This window comes from Acartia tonsa, chromosome 4 (genome assembly GCF_053477335.1).
Source record: "Acartia tonsa isolate MP-2025a chromosome 4, ASM5347733v1, whole genome shotgun sequence".
Lineage (NCBI taxonomy): Eukaryota > Metazoa > Arthropoda > Copepoda > Calanoida > Acartiidae > Acartia > Acartia tonsa.
In genome coordinates this window covers 37,012,426-37,029,597 of record NC_137263.1, presented here as the reverse complement: position 1 = coordinate 37,029,597, position 17,172 = coordinate 37,012,426, and the positions used below count along the sequence as shown (strand labels likewise).

The following is a 17,172-nucleotide window of genomic DNA, read 5'->3' as shown; positions in this document are numbered from 1 at the left end:
CTATGAATTATACACAATTTGTATTTTGATAATTTTAAAATCCACCTAAAAAAAGGTAAATATTGCAAATTTACTGAACTGTAGTCTTATTGATAGAGAAGCGGCGCTACAAATTTTAATGACATATATGTCATACTGTTATGATAAATGCAAATTTTTAATGTTTCTTAAAATGACGAAATTTGCATCTCTCAATGAAGTGTTCTCTGCTTAAATTATATTTTGTTTCCGCGGGATAAAAACCTTTTCTGAACAGTGATGATATTTACAAAAAATAAAATTCTAATATTCCCTACATCTCGCGGTTAAAATTCCCTTTTTTCAACTTCAAAAGATGTGTTTTTATATTTTATATTAAATATAAAATGGTGTTTATATGTGTTACTTTTATCTTTGAAAGGAGGGGAAGTTTTTATGTATTATTTATTTATAACTTTTTACATGGTTTTAGAGGGTTAAATCTGAAATATAATATTTTAGAATGGTCTGTTAGGGGTACATGCAACTGTAAGGTTTATTTTAACTTTTCATAACGAAAATTTAAATTGTTGGTTGAAAGTTTGAAGATAATATAATTTACCCTACCTTATTTTAATACGGGCTTTAAAAGACTAAGCTTATGTATTAAATTGACTCTATTTTTAGACCATTTTGCCCACGTCTTACACCTAAATGTTATTACGTACATACCCCACCCCCTAGAAATATTTATTTTCGTACTGGAACATTTTTAAAAGTTTTAGTTTTGTCTCTTTGTGAAATGTAAACCGAGCAGACAAGTTAAGGAAATGATCAATATAAAATAAAAAGGCGCTGGTTTTGGGGGGAATAGGATAATATCCCTTGTACAATTATTAGGACTATACCCCCCCCCCCCCTTTCTCTCTTTTATTCATCTTTTTATTTGCAGTTTTCCGCGCATAAAAACATTAGTAATCTAGATAGGTTTAATTCTTTTTTACAGAATTATTAAATAATTTTTTCTTTTAAATTGTTTTTTTGAACATTAAAATGCAAATTAGAAATTATTTTGCTGTATTTAGTCAAAAATAAATCAGTAATTTCTATAAAATGTATACTTCAATAGGCAACAATAACAGCTTACATAGCTAAAAATAATAGGGTAAGGGGGGGAAGTTTCGGTAAGGGGCTATTCTCGGTAATTTCGACCTACCTTCATTAAATGACCTTTTTCTCCATGTTCCTTTCAAATGACAGAAAAAAACATAAAAGCAAATTTGTTCCTTATTAAATTGCCTACAAAAAAGTATAAAATGAATTTTTTGTGAGATGAATATTAAGGGTACTTATTGGGTCTCAAAGTCGGACGAAAATTTTTTTTTTTCCAAAAATTTTTTAGTAGGTGTGTAAAGATCGACCTACACAAAAATTGGTAAGACCTAGAGCTGATCTGAAAAACTTTTTGAACTAGAAATTGCCCGCTTTTTCCAAATCCGTTGAGAGCTTTAAAATCGGGTTAATATTTTTTTCAAAAATGACCAAAGTTGGCGCCGGGGGAAAAATCGGTAATTTCAAAAGAAATTAAAATTCAACTTTTAAGGTCATGTTTTCATGTTTTCTTTTGTCAAATCTATTATTCCATATGGACTTTTTAAGAATTAGGCCTAAAAATGAATAGAACAGATAAAAAACAAAAAAAAAATTAATTTTATTTTTTGAATCAAAATTTTGCGAGGAAAAAATCAAAATTTCTGGTCCTTTGAAAAAAAAATATTTTTGACATAGGAGGAATAGTCCGATCTTTATGAATTTTTTTGTGGTTAATCCCAATCACCTATACTAATTATGATTTATTACGCTTGTTTGGTCGTTTGGCCTTTTTTCATCGATTTTTTTAAGGTTAAAATGTAGTCAAGATTTTTTGCAAAGATGACACTTTTGCTTCAAATTCAATTTTTGAGGTCAATTTTTAATCAATTTTCATGTTTTTTGGGCTAAATCTATAGTTCAATGTGAGCTTTTTTAGGATCAGGCCTAAAAAGTAATAAAATACGCTTTTTTCTTATATTAATTTTAAGTTTTTAAAAAAAAAATTTTTGAAAAAAAAAATCGAAAATTCGCGTCTTTCAAAAAAATTCATTTTTAACATAGAAGGAATAGTCCGATCATTATGAAACTTTTTGTGGATAATCCCTATAACCTATACTAATTATGATTATTTATGTTCGACTGGCCGTTTGGCCGTTTTTCATCGATTTTTTTTAGGTTGAAAAAAATTACCGATATTTCCCCCGGTGGTGGGGAAATATCGGTAACTTTTTTGCGGTCAATTTCGGCCAACTTCTAAAAGTCCTAGGATAATGTCCTTTTAGGACCTGATAGTCCTTTCCGTAAGCTTTCTACTGGTCTTTGTTTCATTTGAAAATATTAATATTTACCCCATTTTTTTTCAAAAAAACCGAAAAAAAACCGAAATTTCCCCCCCCTTACCCTACATTTTGTAATAATTATCTGTCTTTACTGGTTAAATAGTTTTCTATTACTCCAAAAAAAAATCAAATTTATATTTTTGTTGCTGAGGGGGGGGGGGGGCAGAAGAATTTTGAAGAAAAATGCTTAGAATATTATGTGGGCAATTTTTTCCCAAACACACCAAACACAGTTCTTTTCACAAATATACACTTATTTATTATAGATTTTATATTTAACAGGGGTGTATATGACTTTGCAGTACAGTATGGCTTCCAATCTGCTAAATGTCCGCCGAATTGGAACCGGTTCTAAGCCATACGGAAAAAAACTTTTTTCAAATATAATGGTGGATGCGCCCTTATCTTCTAGGGGTATGTGTCTCAATGTGGCATTAAATTGGCCTAAAACCATCCCTGGACGTATGGAGAATTTAAGGGGTTCAGGGGTTAGCGATATCTTAACAAATAAAAAAACTTTTCTCCTTTTTATGATAGGATATATTTTATACATATGTACTGACAGTATATAAGAATCACAATTTTAATAAATGTTGCTTAAGAGAACTCTGTTGATTCATGCAACTTAAAACCCTTAAGTAAGAATTTAAAAAAAAAACACTTTAATGCATATCTTTTTCAACGTAACAACATTTTATTTAAAAACATTTTAAAACATTAAAAATGAATTAATTTTAAGTGTAAAATGTTTTGTAACTACTTTTTAAAAAACAAGTATGACCTCATCCATAGAAAAATAATTATGATTTCATTTTATTAAACACATTCTATGGCCGTCATACTCTTTGAAATAGAACATTAAAAGGATAAAACTTTTATTAGAAAAGCTAAAAACTAGAATTACAAAACATAACAAGTTGAAACTGAAGTTTTTAAGTTGACATACAAGTTTTTTGGCAAAAAAAGTTTCCTTATTGAGGTAGATTTCCTATATTAAAAAAAATTGGGTTTGCCTCCTGGTTTAGGTGCTCCAGGCCTCCTGGTAGTCTCTGAACAGGTCAACAAAATTTGTTTAAAGAGTTAGAGGTCAACTTAGGTATAAATCAAATATATAAATTTACATTTGATTGTACTTTTTGAGATGTCAGAATCCCCCCCCCCCCCCCCTTCTTTTAATCACATAATACCGGTAATGGAAGTTTTAAACAATAGAATTGCTGTAATGAAAGCTTTGTCCTAAAAATCCAACTGCTGAGTTATGAGGTTGAATTGGTCCCACTCAGTGTGTGTCGATATAATAAAAGCTCTAAAGTTAAACTGAGAGTACATAAACATGTACACACTTCCAGAGATCTTAAGGGATAAGACAATGGCAGATAAATATATGTATATCTCCAATGATGACTAGCAAATTACCCCTTCTGTAGATAAAAAAAATAATGCTAGTTTGAACGAACCAATTAAAAGATGCTAATACTTACCATCAAGTTACTATTATAAAGTTTTGGTGCTGTTAAAATTTAACAGTCCAATGTCCCCTCCCTCCCTGACAGACTTCATATATATAAACTTTTTTCATCTAAGTATAAAAGTAGGACAGTTAGTTAAAAACAAATACTGAAAAAAACTAAATAAAACTGTGCCTATAGCTTTATATTTTCAATCTAGAACCGTTTTAGGCCAGTTTTTTGCTTTATCTTTATAGCAAAGCTTTTCATTAATTTGCAGTAAAGGCTCGGATTTTGTAAAAGTAAAATTAATCTCCCAATCCATAGGATATTTAAAGCTTAACATCACATAATTTTCTAATTTATTGATTGGGGAAGATTATTTTGATTTTGACCTTTAGGCGAATTTAAATAGTGAAATATTTGTTGTTGTTTTTTTCACAGCCATGGAAACCTCTGGACAGTAATATGCTTGTTGAAATGAATATCTGGGGATTGCATCACTTTGTTTTGTATGAGTCCCACAGGTCTAGACCCAGACTTCAGCACAGGGATCATACACCAGGGAGGGAGGGGACATTGGACTGAGAATAATGCTTCTAAACTTTGTGTTCCTTTAATCGTATTTATTCTGTACAACCTTGTAGTAGAGTCCAATTTTTTCTACCTATAATATGAAGAGATGATCAATTTGGGATGTTCATCAATTTATCGTCCATTGTCTTATACTTAAGATCCCTGACTAACTTGGATATACACAACCTTAAAAAAAACTGTCATTGCCAAGTAGTGATGGCAATCCGTCGAATTTTTGGGCCGGAATCGGATTCCGGATTCTTATTTTTGGCGGATTCCGGATTCTAGCAATATTTTAAAAGTATTTTTTTTTAAATTTAAAAATTAAGTGCTACATATGTCCTAAAAATCAATGTTCTTGGTGTTCCCTATAATTCACTTCCGAGAATCGAACCAGATTTTAAAAGATATTATATATAATGATGAAAATCTTTGCCTTCAAAGAGAAGGAGTTGAAAGAAAAAACTCAAGACGCTAATTTTAGCCTACAAAATAAAAATCCGTATTCCGCTATTAAAAAACGGATTCCGGATTCGGATTCCAAAATTGGGCGGATTCCGGATCCGGATTGCCAACCCTATTGCCAAGTGAAATATTCATCTCTGAGTAAGGTTATTAAGGGAGACAATGATAGGATAATAGGAGGAAAATTAAATACCCTTATTTTTAAATAAGTACACTGATCTTAGGAATCTAACATGTTATGGGAAATTAATGTCTTCAATTTTTCCTTTTCATCCGGATTCCTTAAATATTTTCAAAATTCGACAAGATTTAATTTTTCCAAGTAGATGATTGGAAATTTTACAAGTCTTATTGAAAATTCTACAGAGAAAATTTTTTTTCCCTTCTATGAAAATGAAATATGATTCTACTGTTACATTGAAATTTAGCTTTCAAATATTTTTATTGTTATCGGCAGTTTTAATTTTTTCTATTAAAAGTTGCTTAGATTTCTATATTATAATACTTTCATTTTGTCGATTATTTAAAAATGATTTTCTAGATTATTCAAACCAGACGTTGGACAGTACGGTTATTCATAGTTTTTATTTTCTATAAAATAGTATTTTAACATATGGTTAAGTTTATGATTTTAATACAGTAATGTTTTTATATACCTAATGGAAATGCATTGAAAGTAATATGGTTGATGTTTTGAAATTAATTATTACAAAAAAAATGTCATAAAATTTTAATATCAAAATATCAATCATATGAATTTATTCTCAGCTTTTTACATAATTTTTATGTTACGTTATGAAAGATCATTTTAAGTGTTTGTTAAAAAAGTTTCGCTATATACACCTTTGGTTGATTGAACGCCATTCTGAGGTTATAAGACGAAAATTGACAAATATTTTTTTAACTAATAACACTAAGAATGATCTCTTAATACCCAAGCTAACCCAACATGCTTGTGGCTCTAAGAAATAGAATGTTCAATTTAATTCATTAGATAACTTTATAAAGTTCACAGAAAGCTGTCAGAACCCCATTCATTAAGAAGGAGGAAGGGGACAATAAACCGTAAATTTCACTGGTACCCAAATACTTAAAACTACGATATCTAAAATACTTTGGGTACTTTTTTTTATAAAATTTCAATTTGTTAGTTCCGTACAAGAGAGTCTAAACTTTTCAACCAATAAACAAAAGATGAATTTATTGTCTTCTGTTTTATCCCCTCAGATCCCGGCCCTATGCCCTCTAATATCTAACTTCTTATTTTATGGATTAAATTGAACAACTATTTGAGCAAGCTTGGAGTAATTTTCCTTTTTATCAATTTGTTTTTGTTTATTTCAGGAGAGGGTAAGTTGAAGAATTTTGTCTTATCTGGTTGTTGTAGAAACACACACACCATTCCTGCTGCGCCACTAGCATCTCATTAATATTTCATTAAGCAGAGATGTGAGATTTGGGTTCTTTTTAAATAAGTGGGGGGGGGGGGGATATGTACATTTTGCGTAGTCAATTTGTTGTAGAGTTAAAACTTGAAAGTATACTACATGTTTTATAAAGAAAATTTATCGGAAGAATGATAAAAGAAATTGTTCAAAAACGGCAAAATACGCGAATGTGTACAAAACTCCCCCACCCTCATTAGATATAATAAAATTATCTTTAGTTTTCTTTTCTATGGATTTAATATTTGATATCTCCATCTAGTCTCTGCCTAATTGAAATATTGTGTTTGTGTGTGTTTGTAAGTTGGTGTACGTGTATCAAGGACGTGTTTATATGATGGGCTGGGCACACAAAGGAAACACGGGACTAACCAACAGGGATAATTTATCTGTAGTAGCGGAACCTTCAAATTTTGAGCATTAAATATGTTTTGAAGTTCTTAAATAAAATGTTCGTTTTGAGTCCTTTATTATAATTTTCAAGATCTTCACATACTAAAAACATGATCAACATAGAGTAGCTGCGCTACGACGATTTTGTATTGCACGCTGTTTAAGGTTCGAAATTTTAGTTTTGCTTTATTGAAACAGTTTGATAAAAAATCTTTATTAATAAACTTTAATAGTTATTAATCGATTGGTATTGGACAGCTTTCCGTGTATACTAAAATAAAATTTTAAGACTAATACCAGTTTTGATAGCCCAGATTGGCTGAAGGAAAGGTATTTCAAAGCTGGTATTAGTATTATGATTTTTATTTTATGGTACGATACATTATTGTTTAGTATGGCTCAAAACAGGTTCTAATCCAACCGATATTAATCGGTTTGGAAGCCATACTGGAAAATTAAATTTTTGATTTTATCCTACTTGATTTCAAATGTGTCATTAAGGCAAAACTAAAATATTACAAAATTTTCAATTAAATACTTTATAAGTTTCTTTTAACAACATTTTATTTTAATAATAAAGTACATAAATTTTACCTGAAATTTTAAAGAAACATATTTGTTACAAAAATTAATTGTAAGACCAATACATATTATTATTTATAATTTAAAAGAGGTTCTAAAGAAACGTCAAAATATTACTTAATGTGGGAGGGAACTTTAGTTGATTATCGTAACCAATATGTAGTTACACCCTATTTTGAACTTTCTAATCCTTTTCCCCATTACATAATAAACCTTATTTTGAAACTTTGGATACCTACTTCAATTCATTTTCGATTTTTTGGTTAAAACTAGCATTGTCTTAACTTTTTAACTAATAGCTTTAATTTAAAGAAAGGGGTAACTTTGTTAATCATTGATAGGGATGTACAAGGTTGATAAGGTTTTTATAGTGTTTTAACTTAAAACTTCCAAGGAAAAAAGTTTTAATAGAAAATGAAAAATCGACAAAAGTCTTCCTTATTTTGAAAAAAAATCGAAACCTGTAAAAAAAAAAACACTAACTGAGTAAAACTTGTGCAGTCCTCTGACGGCGGCCTCGGCTCCGTGGACCCGCAGCTGGAGCGCCAGGTAGAGACCATCAGGAACCTCGTGGACAGCTACATGAAGATTGTGACCAAGACGTGCAAGGACTTGGTGCCCAAGATCATCATGTATCTCATGATCAACGACTCCAAGAATTTTATCAACAGCGAATTGTTAGCCAATCTGTATGCCACAGGAGATACGGTAAATTGTTATTTTTTAAATGTTAGTAGGGTGAAGGGGTAGTATTCGACGGCCATCTCATAAATTGTATTTATGAACTTCCTAGATAGTTTTTGAACATTTATTATACACTTTCTCAGATAGACGTATGTTTTTAATTCACTTGTATCAATTTATGATTTGTATTTGCTATGGTTAATAGCGAATCTACTCAATTTCTGTTTTATGTTTGTCTGATTTACTTGATTTCTACATATGTATTTTTTATTTATAGCCTCTGAAATCTGCGCTTTTAATGACTGTTGTCCGTATGTCAATCGATTTGTTTTTGTACATCACTACTTGTGGATATTGTCAACCTTCTTTTTCATACAATTTATCTCTAACCCACTGGGGAATAATATTGAAGTAGTCTTAAACAAATCTCTTTATATAACTTTTATAATAGAATTATTAACTTTGAATATTTTATAATATTTTACAAAGAATAAGTATTTTCAATTTCAATTGTGCATCTTCTCTTTAACTATACTCATACGTTATATAAAAGTATGTTAATTCTCTGTGATACCCTCCCCAGATAACTTCCCTTGACGTATGAGAAGTTTTCCTTTAGAGGAGAACCATGTCGGTTCAGCGGTTAGCGAGAACCTTAAGTGCACACAAGAAGATAGACAGACAAACGCACTCTTTTATATTTGTATTATGCGTTGCAATGTCATTATTGACATTTATTTTTTAGCTACGCTTCTTTAGTATGCCATTGTTCTTGTTTTGCAAGTCATGAATATTTTATTTTATCTAGAAAATGTAATAGGTTTAAAAAGCTTTTTACGCATTCGTTCAAAGTGTTACATAATAGCAAAAACACATTATAGAAGACAGATTATGGGGGTGTTATGAGTTCATATTAAGTTATTCGTAATAGTTTGCTTCAGTCGATCTTACTATACACAAATAGTATTTTAAGTACTATCGACTGCTGCACTTGCATCTAGAGGATTTATATGCGAACCTATCCTCAGGGGAATGGAAAAATATTCTAAAACAATCTCAGGACCTTCGTAAAGCTTTCTTAACATGGAGAAGTTTGCTTTTTTAAATATTTGAAGGGACAAAAAGTATGAATTTAGTAAACATATTCTATAAAATAAAAGAATAATTTCTATTGAAGTCTGATATTCAAAGAATAATATTTCTTCGTAAAAACGTTTATGTAAGTTTTAAAAGGGTTTGCTTTAAATTTGGAAAAATGCTTTGTCAAATACTTGAGAGTATGAGTAACGGAAGACCATCATAATACATTGATATTAAGACAGGTGTCCTGCTTTGTTTTCAAAATTGATATATTTTATAATTGTAGCAAGGAATGATGGAGGAGAGTGCTGACGAGGCGGTGAAGCGTGAGGAGATGCTGCGCATGTACCACGCCTGCAAGGAGGCGCTCAAGATTATCGGGGACGTGTCCACAGCAACTATAACCACGCCCACACCCGCGCCGCCAAAGGGCGGAGACTGGCTTCCACCCGCTTCGTAAGTTACTTATTATTCTGAAAATATGGAAGGGGGGATGGTCAATTGGCCACATTAACCACATTGAAAGCCAACCTTAAAAATATTGTTATTTTTACTATCAAAATTTTGTTGGAAATAGATTCACAATTGTTTTGTAGATCCTACCAGCCGCAGACTTCACCTGCCAACATGCGGAAGACAACGGCTCCGCCTCCAGTTTCTCGCGGACCGCCACCCGCCCCTACCTCGCGGCCAGCTCCCACAGTTCCTGGACGCCCCGGAGGAAGTGCTCCCCCTCCCCCTGGTAGATCAGGTGGTGGCTTACCACCTCCCCTCATTCCTTCGTAAGTAGATTTTTACATTTTTTTTAAAAGAAAAGTTGTAGTTAAGATATTGTTGATAATTTATTTATGAATAATTTCCAAACAGGGATTAAAAATTAGGCTAAGAAAATCCATCAAATTATTGCAAAGTAAAAGCTATACATTATACAATATTTCCTTCAAAATTTTTGCTTGTTATCAGCCGAATTTTTATTTGTCTAAAATGCAAAATTCTTTTGATTTACCCACTGAAATTGCTGGTTGTATCAATGAAAGTCCACATGTAAAAAAAAGGCTCGAACGGACACACACTAGTAATAGAATTGCTGCGTTACTTTAAATCAAAGTTTGAATGAATCTGAAAAACACAAGTGTTTTTTTTTATAAAATATAAATTATCAACTCTTATCAACTCTATCTTTACTACAGCTGTTTTGATTTTTAACATTAGCTTAATATAATCATCATTCATTAAAATAATATCAATCTAAAGAATTTAAAATAATTCATTTTCCTTTCTATGCAATAAATACAAGAAGGGAGAGGACGGTTGCTCCTTAATTAATCAATACCCCCCCCCCTAAAAAAAAAAAAAAAAATAACTGTATTGCATGGAGGGAAGGGACAAAGCTGACTCAATAAGTTTTAGATTAAATGAAGAATGTTTATATTAAGCTTCAGTTTTTAAAAATGGTTTTGGGTGATACAAAAAGAATTTAATTACTAACATTTTCCCTTTTTCATACTAACAACTAATAAAATTAACAAATTTATAAATAAATTATCTAATAGGTTGAATTATAATTCAAGAGTATTTTTTTATGAAATATAAATATATTTTAGTTAGATAAAGTATTCTTAAATTTTTTAGATTTCTATAATACTACTACTTTACAGTTTACTGTAATGTTGTCAGTCTATTGTTGCTGCGCTTCTTATGAACAAATTGTCCTTTTTAATTTAAGAAATCCTTGTCTTAACTAAAATATATTTATTTACGTCCCCTATGTATTTTAAAAAGTTCTTTATTAAACTATCTATAAAAGAACTTTTCAGGCCTTTTTACATAGCATTATGACAAGAAAAAATAATTATACTTTTTCAACTGATATCTTCTTCTTCTATGCCAATCTATCTAATTCTATTTTTCCTGCTGCGCTCCTTGGAATGTGTAGACGTCGGTAGACAAATTGTAGACACTTGTCCATAGACCTCTTGTTTCTCAACGATATATTCCTTTTCCTGCTGCCTCGCATAGACGGATGGTGGAAAACACTCAAGCCGCCGTTGGAGGAGCCGTCGGAGCGGCGGTCAAGCAGGCACAGAGCGCGGCAGCACAAGCCGCCGCCCAGGCGGCCGCCAAAGAAGTTGAAAAGCAGTTCTCCAATGCTTTCAGCAATCTGGGCAATAGAAAACGTTAAAAAGAACAAACTTTTGCCGCGTAGTCTTATTTTAAGCGCATAAAATCCTGAGAATTATTTGAAATTTTTAAGATTTTATGACAATATTTACCAAATTGTTATAAAATACAAAGAAAATGAATATATCTGTGAGTTGTTCTAATTTGTTTATAAAGGACCAATACAAACAAAAAAAATATGGGGAAATAATGATAGTTAAATTTTGCCTATTAAGGAGAATACAAAGACAAAATTTCTCTATATAAATTCCACCCCAATTTTTAATTTTGTCTGTATATGTCCTTAAATTTTAGCCTTGTGGGACTCCATGTTAATAAATACAAGCATGGCGTCTAGTTTTAATGAAATAATATCTGTAGTTAATCATTTTTTTGTGAAAATAAAATAAAAAAGTTTAGTTTTTATTGTTAGAGCTTCGTTAAACTAAAAAAATCTTCGAGACAGTTTTAAAAAGTTACAAAAAATTAAAGATTTTCATTTAATATTTTGCTTTTGCCTTTAATGATAACAATGAAACGTAATAATCTAAAAGCAATGATTTAAATTAATTATAAACTAAAAATAAATAACATGATTTTGAGTAGAATGAAAATAAAATTTAAAACTGTTATTTTATATAAAATATTGTATGCTTCTAAACCTATCATGCGAAAGCGAGTGTTTATTGCTAGTTATATGAACTACAAAAAGAGGCTTTTTAAAATCCCATTTGCTAGGTACCTAAAATACCAAAAACATATTAATAAATACTTCCATTCATGGTGTATGTCTATAAAATTCCCTGTTTTGAGCTCTAATCCTAAAATACCTAACCCAAATTTCTCCTAACTTTTGCCTCAAATATTGACATAAAAAACTAAAATTTTGAAATGTCAAGAACCAAACTGATCTGATTTTATTGATTGATTGATTATAATGATAGTTAATGAAATGTGTGTGTGTGTTAAAAAATTGCCAATTAATTATTAAGTTTTCAAGCATTTATTTTAGCTGGAGTTTATTTTTTTGCATTTAAAACTTAGTAATAATAATAAAGCAATCATTTACCTAGTAAATTTTCATTAAAAACGTAAAATAAGCATAAAGGACTGAAAATTATAATTACATAAATAAAATACAGAAAATTAACTTAAAAAGCACAATTTTCTAAATAAAAGAAATTAATTCTGAGGTAAAATTATATAATTGTTACTCTTAATTACTACAAAAATTTTTCCTTTTTTTCTGATTTTTGTTAATATTGTTAAATTGGCCAAAAATGTTATTAAAAACCTTTTGATTTTATTAAAATAAAAATGCATTTAAGACCCCAAAAATGAAATTAAAATGTATTGTTCAAATCTTTAAAAATTTTAGCATTGATTATTATATTATAATAATAAAAAAAAATATTTATTAATTTTATGTAAAACTATCTAGATATGTATGTAAGCATTTTAGTGTTATTTTATGAGAAGCTAATTATTATTAAATTGTAGTTTTATTATTATCATAATCCAGCATATTTTGAAGCCAGATTTATTTAGTCATTTTTCAAAAAGTAACTTTTTGGGTTTCTTAAAGATTGAAATATTGAAAAATTGAAAATGTCCTTATTTTTTTGCAACAAAATAAATAATTTAAAGGATGGCTTAATTTTCTGGCTTCTTAACTAACAAAAAAAACTTCATATTAAGATCTGATAACTCGTTGAGTGTTGATAAAATGATATGTAATACTGATAATAAATGAAATAGATTATAGAAAATATTCGCTTTTATTACTGATTATTTACAGTTTTTTTTTAATTATTTTTAATATTTTGTTTACATTTTTATTAAAAGTGAACATAAAATGCATTTTACTAACGTTAAATTTGCTTTTTTGTGAACGTTATGAGTTATCAAAAGCATGTAAAGATATAAATTTTATTTGTTTTTACCTATTTTGTTGATTTTCAATTGTTGGGAGATTTATATTTGGATAAACTGCATGACGAAATTAAAAGAGGTAAAATATTGTTCAAAAAATAGAAATTTTTTTTATATTGGTTTGTTCCCGTGCTCTACCCCTTAGAATAATGTTAAGATCCCATAAACTAACTTACTGATTAACCATTAAGATTCAAAACCCTTTTTTCTGATGAATTAAATACCCCCAAACATTAAAAGTTGGTTTGTTCTGACGTCAACTGCTATATCTAGACGTTGGGTAAATGTTCCAAATACTGTGGATTCATTTCAACGGTCCCTCGTCACTTTGACAACCACTAGCGGAAGTGGCGTTGCAGATTGGCCGGTCGCCACCTCGGCAATCGTTGCCAAAACTACTACCAGCGTGTGGCCGGAGGCCAATACTGCCAATCAATATCTAGCCGCTACAGCCGCCCCGATAACAATGCTACAAGCTGTCCCGGCAACTGCTAAATCTCATGCGTCCGACAGCAGCTATGCTGAATCAATGGCCAGAGTTGATCAATGGTTGACTGACAGTGCAGCCAATGTTAACACTGACAAAGTAGCAGCATCAGCTGTGAAAAAGCGGCCAGATCCTGTGCTTCTCGACTCCAGCCTGACCGGTGGCATTTTGAAAGTAACCAAAGAGGATGCGATGAAAGGTGTTGTAATAAAAGGGATGGTTGCGCCACTCCCTCCGCCTCCACCAACAGGGGAGACAAAGCGCAAAGCTCCTAAGCCACCCTCAGCCTCAGCTAACCAGAAAAAATCAAACAGCAAATCAAAAAAGCGTTGAAGATTTTTTGTGAATTCTAAATATTCCAAAGCTAGTCGTTTTTATACATCATGATTATAAATATTTATACCCTTCTTTTATAATTTCATATTTATTTTTTATTTTAATACTTGCCTATTTTTTACTTTAATTTATTTATTTTTAGTCTTAGTAGATTGTAGTTAGATTTTTATTAAAGAAAAACAACGTTAGATATTTTTTGAAAAGCATGTTTTTTTTCAATATTCTATTCATCTATGGTAAAATAAAAACTGTTGTCTATTAACCCTGTTACCAAATTGTATAACTTTCTCATTTCTGTACATTTAAGTTTTTTAATGTTAAACCAAATTAGTTTAGTTCCCTTTTATTTTTAGGTGCAACCTATGGCCAAAACATATCTTCGATTATTTTTTGGTACATAGGTACCGTAAAATTCATTTTTTTTTTCTTAATTGCCTGCTAAAATTTATTTAAATATCACTAAATAAGAGTTGTACTATGCACACAAATGATAAACTTTAAATTTCCAAATTTATAGACTGCGCTAAAATTAACCATTCATTTGACCCCTTTGCATACGGCATCCAATAATACGCCTGTGTTTTAGCGTCAAATTCGAAGTTTTAAATTCAAAATAATCCTTATTTTTCTTTAAGAAAGACCATATAATATACCTAACATACAGAAGGTTCTCCTTTAAAATATATTACAATAGCGTAAACTTAAGTTTATTACCTACTTATAAATACTTCAATCTACTTCAATCATTATGAATTGCAATATTTTTTCAACCCGCTAAAATTATTGCAGGGAGATTAATAAATCTTCTATTGTCACATTCAAACTTCATCTGTGTGTTAGGTATTTGTTTAAAGGCATGGAAACCAGTGATAGGGCACCCGAGGAGAATATATTTAGCTTTCAATATTACCTTTGAACATTTCATCAGTTTTGTATTATTTTCATTATTTTATTGGCAAAAAAAGAAGGCAAAACAATTTTTCTCTCGGATGTCGTATCTTTTCCTGGTCTGTAGGTCGGTGATGGTTGGAGGGGGAACCGGCAAAATAACATTTTCTTAACAATTTGGAGCAGGGTTAATTAAACAAACTTTTCAGCTATGGTTTTTAATCAAATCAATGGATCATAAAATAGAGTTCTTTTTCCTATCACTGTTTCAATAAAAAAATTATTAGAGTTTATTAAAAACCATAGCATTATTTTTTTCTACTGTTCTTCACCTTAAAAAAGTAGAAAAAATTCAAGCAGGGGTGTATTATACCAATTGAACAGGGGAGGTTATTTTTGTATCATGTAAACTGCATACATTAAAACAGATATTAAATACAAATATTCTACACCCCTGCGTCGCACTTTCATTTATTTTAATTAAAATATTAATTTTAAAAATTTAAATTTATTTTAAAAATGGTTAAATGTATCTAATATCTGTTTTTGTAGACGGCCGATTCCATCCCTTCCTGCCCGTCCTTTACCTGACCGACCCGCCGTACCTCCAGCCAAGCCGCAATACCAGAACGGCGGATTCAAACCCTAATCCACATCATATCACTTAGTAGTTTATGCCAGGGAGTAAGGGATAGGTTAATAAAATATTGTTTGATGTTTTATTTAAGTTTTGTTCAGCCGAATTTCATATGTCTTCCTTTCATTTTATCAAAACTAATTTTAATTTATGTTTTAAATATTTTTCATATTTCTTTCTCCCTCGGATTAAAAAACATCCTTTTTGTAAACTTCTTTAAACTAAGAGTCGATTTTTCTTTAACATTACTGTTTAATTATATTTTTAAAAGAAAATATTTTGCATAAGCAGTTATGATTAGTAGAATAATAGGTAAATTGATGATAATTTAATATTTTCCATTTCAAAAAAAAAATATTTTTGTTTGGGAAATTTTAAAAATTTGGGGGATATTGATTTATTTTTCATTTACCTATTGTGATAGAACTTTTATTCCTTAGCTTAAAAGAAGTCTAAATTTCGTTATGAATTATCTGGATTTAACTTTTATAAATTGCAAATGATTCTTAAATTAGTTAAAAATGAAAATCCCTACTTAAATCTTATATTATTATGTATTTATAATGTATTTTTAAAAATATTTTATTGACTGCATTTTTTCTGCCCAAAAATTAAGAATTTTTAGTTAATTATATTTTTAACAGAGGGCGTTTTTACACAATTTATAAAGCTTTAAATATTACACTGTAAAAATTTATTTCTTGATATGAGGATTTTATTACACAATATATTACTTGAAGTTTTAATGAAATTAAAGTTTTTAAAAACATATTTTTTACAGTGTAAAGTATAGATATAATCAATTTTAAAAATTATATATGATTATAAATTAATTTTTTTATGAAATGAATTATTTTTTATCCAGAAAATGAATAATGGAAATGATTAAATACAGGTGTGTGTGTGTGTGTTCAGGAATTATCCTGGGAGGTGTGTACACCCCCCTCCCCCCGCACACCCCTGCTGAATGTACATTTATTGTTTCCTATCTGTGATCAGTTTTTATTACAAATAAAGAATAATTAAAATGTATAAATGAATATTATTAATGTTAATTATATTATTATTTTAATAAAAGGGTGATGTCGCACCTAATTTTTATAATACCTGTTATCTCATAAGATAAAGTGATATGGTGTTTTTGTGCATTAAGACCTCGCTAACCACTGAATCGATCGGGTTCTCCATTCAATGAATGGTTCACATATGTCTCATGATAGTTATATGCTTTTCATCTTGGAATAGCTGCAGTTTTATTTACTGTCCGTTTCCCCTAGATGCGGGGGGCGCAGACGCTAGTTTCTCAAAAAGTATCCAACCAATTTGAATGTTTGACCATGCATATCAAAGTAGTTAGAATTTGGCTTAAAGGTTACAATTTCAAAAGCTCTTCGATGGTTACTTTCAAATTTGGCATTATTCATGCAAAGTAATGTTAAAGGGCACCCTGTAATCTTTATGTATTTTTAAAAGCGAAGCTTTTCTATAATTAGGGTCGGTCCGTTTCATGGTGATTCCTTTAGCAGTTAGGTACGATTTAGAAAGCGTAGCAACTCTATAATCTTTACCAAAAAGTCCGTACGTCCATTTTAAACATGTTTATGTTTTTACTTTTTTAACAACAATTTTTTATATGATCTTATCATCCGATTGATCTGAATTTTGGTAT

At 30.1% G+C, this 17,172-nt stretch overlaps 1 protein-coding gene across 21 annotated transcripts in view; it reads left to right on the top strand.

Annotated features, from left to right (window-relative positions):
- The window catches only part of shi (dynamin-1 shibire), a 69,878-nt gene extending 53,335 nt beyond the window's left edge, over positions 1 to 16,543 (top strand). For 13 of the 21 annotated variants that reach the window (XM_080157903.1, XM_080157920.1, XM_080157907.1 and 10 more), the window contains 4 exons: positions 7,801 to 8,007; positions 9,350 to 9,519; positions 9,660 to 9,845; positions 13,429 to 14,153. In XM_080157903.1, the coding sequence (XP_080014029.1) occupies positions 7,801 to 8,007; positions 9,350 to 9,519; positions 9,660 to 9,845; positions 13,429 to 13,975 (1,110 nt within the window). In that variant the 3' untranslated portion in view covers positions 13,976 to 14,153. Of the gene's footprint in view, positions 1 to 7,800; positions 8,008 to 9,349; positions 9,520 to 9,659; positions 9,846 to 10,999; positions 12,844 to 13,428; positions 14,154 to 15,418 lie in introns of those variants that run through there. The other 8 variants (XM_080157914.1, XM_080157913.1, XM_080157912.1 and 5 more) reach the window with 5 other exon arrangements.
- Positions 16,544 to 17,172: the final 629 nt, after the last annotated feature.